Source organism: Hermetia illucens, chromosome 2 (assembly GCF_905115235.1).
Source record: "Hermetia illucens chromosome 2, iHerIll2.2.curated.20191125, whole genome shotgun sequence".
Taxonomy (NCBI): Eukaryota; Metazoa; Arthropoda; class Insecta; order Diptera; family Stratiomyidae; genus Hermetia; species Hermetia illucens.
This window is the reverse complement of record NC_051850.1, coordinates 38,245,510-38,254,642: the sequence shown is the minus strand read 5'-3', so window position 1 is coordinate 38,254,642 and position 9,133 is coordinate 38,245,510. Positions and strand designations below refer to the sequence as shown.

Here is a 9,133-nt window from a genome sequence, read left to right as displayed (position 1 = left end):
GGTCTAGAATAAGCATAAGGAAATGTTAGAGTTAGTCGATTTTTAAAAGCGAACCCGCAAGGTAGAAAAAGTTCAAGTAATGTAAAATAACGTAAATGTAAGTGTAAAGAGTAAATTAAGTGTAATGAATAATAATTATTTATTTATTACACAATAATAAAATTTCATTAAAAACGGAAATAAGGAGTTTTAGTGTTAAAAAGAAGTGGACAGTGAAAGTGGAGGTCACGACAGACACCTTGCTATGGCTCCTGGTGGGCACAAACCAGACAATCTACCCGTAATAATTAAGGGCAAGTTTTCGGGCACAATATGTGATCGCCTAAATGCAACACTGGGGCAGTTACTCGCTACCCACCTTAGCAGAACAATACCAAAAATCCTGCATATTGCTCTGGTGCTATGGGACTGCGATAGATAAAACCTGGGGACTTTCACCAAAACGGATTCATTGGAAGCATGCATGCATAATAAATCCCATTTTGATGTATGCGTGCATCGTCTGGTGGCCGAGACTGAATTTTGCTAACAGCAAGAAGCGGTAAAATTGATAGACCAGTAACTTCCTCCAAACTACAGTTTTTATTTTTCAATGTAGATATATATTTCGGGAGCAACTTGCCTATTGTATACTACACTTTTTGTGGCAGATGGAATTGAAAATCTTAAAAATGTTTCAGCAGTGTGTGGGACCTATATCCGCGCATAGGGGTAAATGGGTTCAGTTACACAAGGTATAGTTCCTCATCACCTTCAACTCGGCAAAGGTGATGATCCTCGTCCATGTCTGGATCAAGTCGACTCACACCTCCCAGTGGTAGCCCTAAATAACCATTAGACAACCGTCGTGTGGTGAACAACGTGAGGGGCACACTCTAATATAGAGACCGCTGAACCTGGCCAGAGGTCTAAGTTGCACCCACCCATATGCAGTAGAACAAAACAATGGAGTATATACCCCGGGTGTCAGATTAGTTGTACTGGAAAATCCACCCTCTCAAGAGGTCGGTCCTACGGACTCTGGGGAAGACCTCTTATTGCACTTGATCGACCCTTTTAGTAGGATTTCAAGGGTTGCAAAATCACCACCATCGATCAAAAACGTAACCCAACTACCAAAAAAATATCACCAACACGAAAGGAAGGAAAACCTAAAACTATAAAACCAACTAGGAATGTAGCAAAAGCACCTCAGGAAATGAGCACAAGCTAGAGTAGCTTATATTACAGCTTAGTTCGCAAATTAAAGAACTACAGCAGGAAAAAGAATTCTTTGAAAAAACAGCTCAGGCTAGTTCACTCCCAGCGGAGTGCCGCAGCCCTAGTATAAATGAACCAAAACGATACCACACAGATGAAGAAGAATTGGCCACAGAAAATGACCGGACTTCATTAGGAGGACTCTGGTTTACAAAAGCACGATTAAATCACGCGTCCGTCGTGCTTTCCGAGCTCTACCAAATTCCTGCAACTCTTCATGTATCACAGTAATTATTGCGTTGACCGTACTCCACTCTGAGATTTTGAGTTCCAGAAGCTCCGTTCAAGTCGTCGGTTAACTCCCCTCTTTCATTCTTCGCATCTCGGACAATGGAACATAACATCCTGCGGTCCTCAGGTGAATTCGATTCTCCGTGTTTTCGCTCGACCCATCTGTCAGACCACGGGATCAATATATAGGTCTACCACCTTTTCTTCAATTATCCTACCGACAGCAATAGTCTCCTCCTACAGCTCCCTCCTAATTGCTTTTTGGAAGTATGCAGCCACATCGGCATATTGAGCTTTGCAACTGACGTCGCGGGAGTGATCCCCGTGACTGATGATCGTGAGAGTGACGCCCTCTTTGCCAAGGAAGGAAGCTATCAAGGACCCTAACGGGGAAGATTTACGAGAGGTAATGAACGTCAACGTACATTAACGGAGTGGCAAATATCTTGACAAAATGAGTCTAGAGGACAATTTAGCTACATGGTTGAACACAACGCATGGTGAGATTGATTACTTCCTTACCCAACTTTAAAGTGGGCAAGGGATTTTACGTCCTAACTACACAAGATTCTGATCCTGATTGTGTGTTCTGCAATGAAGTGGCAGACGACGCTGAACACACATTTTTCTCTTGTAAAGCGACGATGGATGTGATGGGCGACTTTCTTCAGCCACTTTATGCCGACACAAGGGAACTCTCTCCAACATTGTCTGGAGCACTATTAGATGGAGTCGTGTTACGAATTATGTTCGGGCTCTTCTTGTTACGAAGAAGATTGAGCTCGACTGGCGGAGGGACCGGATGGAAAGAGGTTTCTTGAACTAGCAACTCTCTTCCTCCTCTACCCTCCCGTTGGTGAATTAAATTCCCTAACCTGAAGGCTCCCTATGTCGGGAGAGCAGGAGGGCTAGCCTAGGTTTTGGGCGGTTCTTTTTTTCGGCTTATTTTGTGTAATGAAAAAAAAAACAAATTTTAGTTTTAAATGCCGAATGAGTTTTTATTCCTCATATACCGGTATTTCGAGGACCAGTTGTTCTCTTCCTCAGTGAGCATTTTTCTCCACAAATTCATTCATTAGAAGATCCAAGGGAATCATTCCCGCGGTGACACATGCTGCCTCACCGGATACTGTTCTGTTCGCTCAGCGCGATTGACCGACATGCCGAACTCACGTGTTCACGTGCCACCAGTGCTCCCGCCCAGACAGAAGCTGCATATAGCAGGATAAATTTCACCATGACAACCTGCGATAACCTGCGGACGACTAGATTTTGGCCCTCCAATATTAGGCATCATCCTTGCTGGAGATGAGCTAGCCTTTGCTGCCTTTTCTCGGGCTTAGGCCAGGTATCCTTGAAATCTTAACTTAAGATCGATCATTACCAACGCGAATTTTGACAGTATTGATTTTCCTGCGATTGGTAATAAAACTACAACAACAAAACTATACCACCACCAGGTCGTCTGCAAAACTAATCAATGTTACATCCTTTGGCACACGAAAGCCAAGGACTCCATCATGCATTATGTTTCACAGTAGAAGCGGAATAGGGAGGCTTGCGAACACCTGCTGTTACAACATATTTTTTCGGCCTGTCATCAGTTCTGTATCAACGAATTTTCGACCCTGCGTCACATATCAATCGGGGAGTTAACTATAGTGCCAAAACCAGCTGTTAAATATCTTGGGCCAATGCTCGACTCGATGATGAACTTCTTCAAACAAATCGAAAAATAACCCGAGCTAAGTAACCAGGGAAATCCAGTTTAGTCAGGGTGCTTTTAATCTAACTCCAGTTACCGAGTTAAAAGCATTCCTGACATCCAGGGTCATCATCGCGCAGCATTTACCAACGGCTGATGCATCCCGAGGTAGATTCACGGCCGCTGCTATTGCACCAATTGTACAAGGCACTGTCCGAAACCCATACCGCCACTCCAATAGATCACCCCCTAGCTCGACGAACGAAAGTAGCCTATTGTATATCAACCTCTCCAACATCTTCCCTTAGTGTTTAAAAGACATACAAGACAATATGCAAAAAGTGTGCCAAGTGGTTTGTGGGGCTTCGGTAGCAGAACTCTCTGCCTCTTTTACTGGGCGGAAAACACTCCTTGTGCATAAGAACCTTACGGTCCTGATTTTAGCATCCAGTTTCAGGGCATTTTTCGGAATCCCGTCCAACCCCAGAGCCTCATTATCCCTATTTCGTTCACAGAACTCTCGTAGTTCCTCCTCGATCATCCGGTGATCGAGAAGACATCCTGTTGAACCGTTGGCTTGGGTCCATTTTCTTCCTATTCTGAAAAACGAGTTGCTCTTATTTTGAACAAGAGTCGTTGGCACGTCACATGGAGTTATTTTTGACTACGAATCCTGTTCATTACAACCTTGTAAGCAGCGCTCCACGGTTTCATATTTGCCTCAAAGCACAGCTGCCTGTAGCAATTCCACTTACTCTGGCCGTATGGCCTTCTCACTTACATAGCTAACTCACTTTTTCCAGCGCCATTCCTTTCGGGTCGCGACTTTCTTCTAAAGCCACCAGAAATGTCTCCCCCTCGAAAGCTCCAGTGAACCAACCAACTATCCTGATTTTTTCACTTCATATTCGATTGACGCCTCCTCCGTTTCTAATGTCAAGAAAGATGGTCTGGTGGTCACTGTGAGTGTAGTGTTCACACACCCGCCAGACCATCTGTCTTGCGAACTAGGTATTGAGGGTAAGTCAGATCGACGATCAAGCGTTGAAATCGCTGGCAATAATTTTAGGGCTGTGGTCTCTAACGTCCAATGCCAAGCTGTCTAGTATCTTCTCATATTGCGCAAATGTTGCAATAGAAGGGGTGTAACAGCTGTGGATATGGATGGGAATATCGTAGTTTTTTTTGTATGGCTTGCCTTCCGCTTGCCCATATCGCCAGGTGATCTAAGGTGGCGGCGAGAAAGACAGGGCAGCAACCCTATTGGCTAGATTAAAACCAAGTTGCTGAGGAGAACCTCCACCTGATGGCAATAGGAAACGTTTCGATCACTATGACCTGCTGGTCGTGATGCAGTAGGCGAATACTTCAAAGTCTATATAGGCGATTAAACCCAAGCATGGATGGAGGCTCATTTGAAGTAGCTTCGCCCACGAAACGTTACCATGGATATACTGGTACCGTGGGAACCAAAATAGCCTTCTGAATTTACATGAATCAAAAGAAATCCTGGTTCATGTACTTTCAGCTCGGTTGCAGCGGTTGGGTCCCTTGTTGCTTCATGGGGGTTGTGGCAACATTCAAGAAAAAGTACCCTCGGTCTGCAAAAGTGATGTTGCGGTTCAATATGGGTGTCGTACTCCAGAGATTTAGGTAGGTCTTGCATACCCCAGTATGAATAAACTGAGCGATGCAAGGATGTAACTACCGATATCGCCGCGTTTCGAGACAAGTCCTCCACCCACGTACCACTATCGTAATTTCGATAAGGTTGACAGATTACCGTCACGTCCACATTTGACTCTGGAATGGTTGACGAGAGCAAGTCTTGAGTTGCTTCGCAATAGTTAGGTTGATTTCATTTAGCCCTCGATTCAGCTCTCTCCTATATACCGGACAGCTATCACTACCTGCAACGTGCCGGCCGTCTACTTCCTCTTTCCGTTTGCACAACAACCCCAGTTGACCGAGTTAAAGGCAATACAAATTTTCGTAAGATGGCCCTTTTCTCTGCACTTCATGCAGCTCTTCGATCTATCGTGCTAATTAGTACATGCGGCTGCAACTATGTATTACCTTACCCAACATATTTCCCATGGTATCTCAAAAGCAGATACAGATCGATTATAAAGAAAGCAACAAATATCTGTTTTGCCACTGAGTGAAAAATACTCCTTCCATCATATACGAGTCGAAAGTTCAAGTTAAGCAAATCAATCTAAACTTGGAGCCTTGTTGTTTTCACATTACATTCCGGTAACTAGAAACATCAAGAAATCATCCCGTTGATCTAGAGTCTAAATTCAAACCAACAGGTCTGTGGACTCGAAAAGCACAGTGACCAACCGCACCAGGCGCGAAAGTTTTACCAACAAGTCAGCAGAATGAAGCCTTACACACGTCGATGCTCATCCTGTCGAGGCAAAGAGGGAAATCTGATTTCGGACAGAATGGGCATATTGGAGCAATGAGTTGAGTACTTTGATGAGCTACTGAACAACCAGAACATCTGCAAGTTGGAGGTCCCGCCAACTGAAGACGACGAACAAATGCTGCCACTACCAAGTATAGAAGAAACAGTTCGTGCAATTCATCGGCTTAAAAATCATGAGTAGCCAAGAGCCGATGGAATTACAGCCAAACTGGTTAAATATAAAGGCGATCAACTACATAAAGTGATTCATCAACTTTACTCAAGGTGTAGGATAGCGAATTAACGCCTGATGATTGGCAACAAGGAATTAACTGTCCCATGCATAAAAAGGAAGATAACACGCAGTGCAGCAATTATAGAGGTAACACGTTACTACATATGGCCGTAAGAGAATTCGGTATCCCGACGAAACTGATAAGGCTGACTATGCTGACCCTGGCCAATGTGCGAGGCCAGATAAAAGCATCAGGATCACTCTGGAGACCATTCAACATAAACAACGGTCTAAGACAAGGGGATGCACTATCATGCATTCTCTTTAATCTGACCCTAGAAAAAGTGATCTGCGATGCTGATATAAATGCTTTCAAGTCCACCCAACTACTGGCCTACGCTGACGATATCGACATCAAGACAAGAAATTGCACTGGTCGAATAAGAACAATAAAGATAGGAGACTACAACTTCGAGACCGTTGATAATTTCTCCTATTCAGCATCGAAAAGTCAACAGAGCCTATTTCAGCTTACAAAAACAGTTCCACTCGAAACGTCTCACCATAAGGTCAAAGCTCTTCCTATACAAAACAATATCTTGCCCGTCCGTATCTATTCCTCGGAGACCTAGGTTCTTAGCTAGAAAAAGTACGAACTCTTGAGCGCGTTCGGGAGAAGACCTCCGACGAATTTTTGGCTCCCTACACTGGACAGATGGTTGTGGATAAAATTCGGCTCAATTGGTTGCGGTGGACGGGTCGTACGGGTGAGGATGACCCAGATCGGAACGCCTATAAGAACAATATCTATGGTAGAAAGAGAAGATATGGGAGACCTTGCCTCAGATAGAACAGTGGCATAGGCCAGGACGCCAGACAGCCTTCAGGGGTATAGAATTGGTGGAACACGGTGCAAAAGCAGGATGTCTGGAGTTCCTTACTAAGGCAGGCCTTGACCGGATACCGATTGTTGGGCCGTTGATGACGATGAACTCATCTGCAAACAAACAGGTGCTATACAGCGTTTTTATTTGTTCGAGGAGCGGGAGTACCGACAAGCCCCGTCGATATGCCAAATACGTTTAAAGTACAAAAGCCCAAATTAACTCTGAAATATGACAATTATATTTTCTCCATTATTAATTGAATAACCTAGAACTTAAAACTATCAATTAAATCAAATTCGAGCATAACGCAAATAAACTAATACTTCAATCTCAATATTTGTAAATAATTCAGTCGTTTAGCGTTTCTGCTGCACGTGAGATACTCGCTATCAACACAAGCTTATACAATATCTAAATTGAAATTAGATTCCTTCGAATTGGATATTTAACAAAAAAAAAACCATTTTCTTAGAAAATGGCAAAATCAAAAGTGAAGAGCTAAAATTTGATAGATTTTAGTTATCATTGCCTTAGACATTGGCGTAATCTTAGAAATAGTCTTAAATTTGAAATGCTATCCGTGCTTATCTTAATGTTCATTATCTACTTGTTGAATACTCAGTGGAAATTCAAATCGGTAGTCGCCACCTTCTCACTAACATTACTGAGACGGCAACAGGACATTCGTCAAAGTGACTATATCAGTCAGTTCAGTTGTCACCTCTCAATTCGCAACGCCCTCTAATGCCTTTGCTATCTCGTCAATCACATCCGCTTCTTTGCTGGCCAATTCCAATAGGTCATTTTTTGTTGTGCTATCAACTTCCATGTTCTGACTTTGGTCCTCCGGAACCTTTGCTTCACTCACACTTGCTGCCGGTGTTAATGGATTTGAGCCAGCTGCTTCGCCGTTTGTAGGCGTAGTTTCTTCCGGGGGCAGATCGAAAAGCTCTTCATCTACAGGATCGATGACTTCCAAGAGTTCAATCTGTTCATTATCATCTTCGCCAGGCGAAATGAGATTAGACAGTTCTTTGAGGATGTTAGCAGTATCGTCGGGAGGAGTAGTTGATTCATTTGAATTCCCTTCTTGGGTTTGAATTTTATCCTTTGGAGCGTTTGTTTCATTGCCTTTGGCGGTATCATCGGGTGGGTTGGGAGCTATTTCCGATGTACTAGCGGCTGCAGTAGTTTCTACTGGCGGTGCGGTATCTGCGGTATCCTCTGGAGGCATAGGAGTGTCATTGTTATCTATCTGAATTGGATCCTTGCTCGCTTCCGGGTCCACCTCTTTCGGTTTATCATCCTCGATATTAATCGATTCCGTAGGCTTGCCTACTTCAGCTTCTATTTCACTTGAACTGGCTTCACCATTTGTTTTTTCAACATTGATTGTTTTTTCATCTTCAGTGGGGTCTACTTCTGTGCCGTTTAAAGTGCTTGTTTCAGTATTCACTTGATCTCCTTGATCCTGGTTCATGGCATCCGCAGAGTCTAAAGACGAATCCACGCCATTGACAGGCGAAGACTCAGGGCTATTCTCGATGAACTCTTGCAGTAATTTCTTGGCTTGATTGTCAGTTTCCTCAATCCGTTCCAATGGAATTAAGCACTTTGTATTCAACTTCGCGTCATGTTTAATCCGCTCTCTCTCGCGTTCACGGGCCTGTATTTGCTGTTGTTTAATCAAATGCGGATTGGGTTTGTTTGTTGTCTTCTTACGTGGCTTCTTGGGTGGTGCTGCAATTTGTACCGCCTCCGATCCTTCATGCAGTTCTACATCCAACATTCCGGCTAAAAGATTGGCAGTGAAGTCAAGATCACACTCTAGGGATTCAACTGGAGCAAGAGAGGGGGTCGGACTGGGAACGGCTTGGGGAGTGGTACTCTCTGTTGCAAGTACAGGTTGCGATTGAGGCCGTGGCGGCGCAGCAATTTGGCGACTTGCTGGTGTCATCATACCAAACGGTGGTACAACGGTTCCTGTTGGCTTAATTAGTAATGGGGGTGGCTTACTACTGGGATACACTAACGGTGGAGTGTTACGTTGTTGATTTTGCTGCTGCTGTTGAACTTGTTGATGTTGCAGTAATTGTTGTTCTTGTTGTTGTTGCATTTGTTGTTTCTGCTGCAGTTGTTGTTGTTGAATCTGCTGAACTGCCTGCATAGGTTTAGCTGCAGCTGGCGAAGGTGCAGCCGGCCTGGCTGGTGGCGATGTCTTCTTGTTATTTTTGGACCCTTGTTGATCATCGTCTTCGTCCGAATCCAAATCGATTAAAGTTGTCTTAGGTTCCACGATAACTATATCATCTTCGTCATTATCGCTGGCATATTTTTCTGTAAAAGATAATTTCAATAATGAATATGACAAGCCTGAATGAGGTTGAGTTTATTCGTATTTA

General features: G+C 43.8%; 1 protein-coding gene across 2 annotated transcripts in view; it reads right to left on the bottom strand.

The window, feature by feature from the left end:
* Positions 1–6,946: 6,946 nt before the first annotated feature.
* LOC119648176 overlaps positions 6,947–9,133 on the bottom strand; it is a 51,266-nt gene continuing 49,079 nt past the window's right edge. For both annotated transcript variants that reach the window (XM_038049757.1, XM_038049756.1), the window contains one exon: positions 6,947–9,068. In XM_038049757.1, the coding sequence (XP_037905685.1) occupies positions 7,456–9,068 (1,613 nt within the window). In that variant the 3' untranslated portion in view covers positions 6,947–7,455. The remainder of the gene's footprint in view (positions 9,069–9,133) is intronic.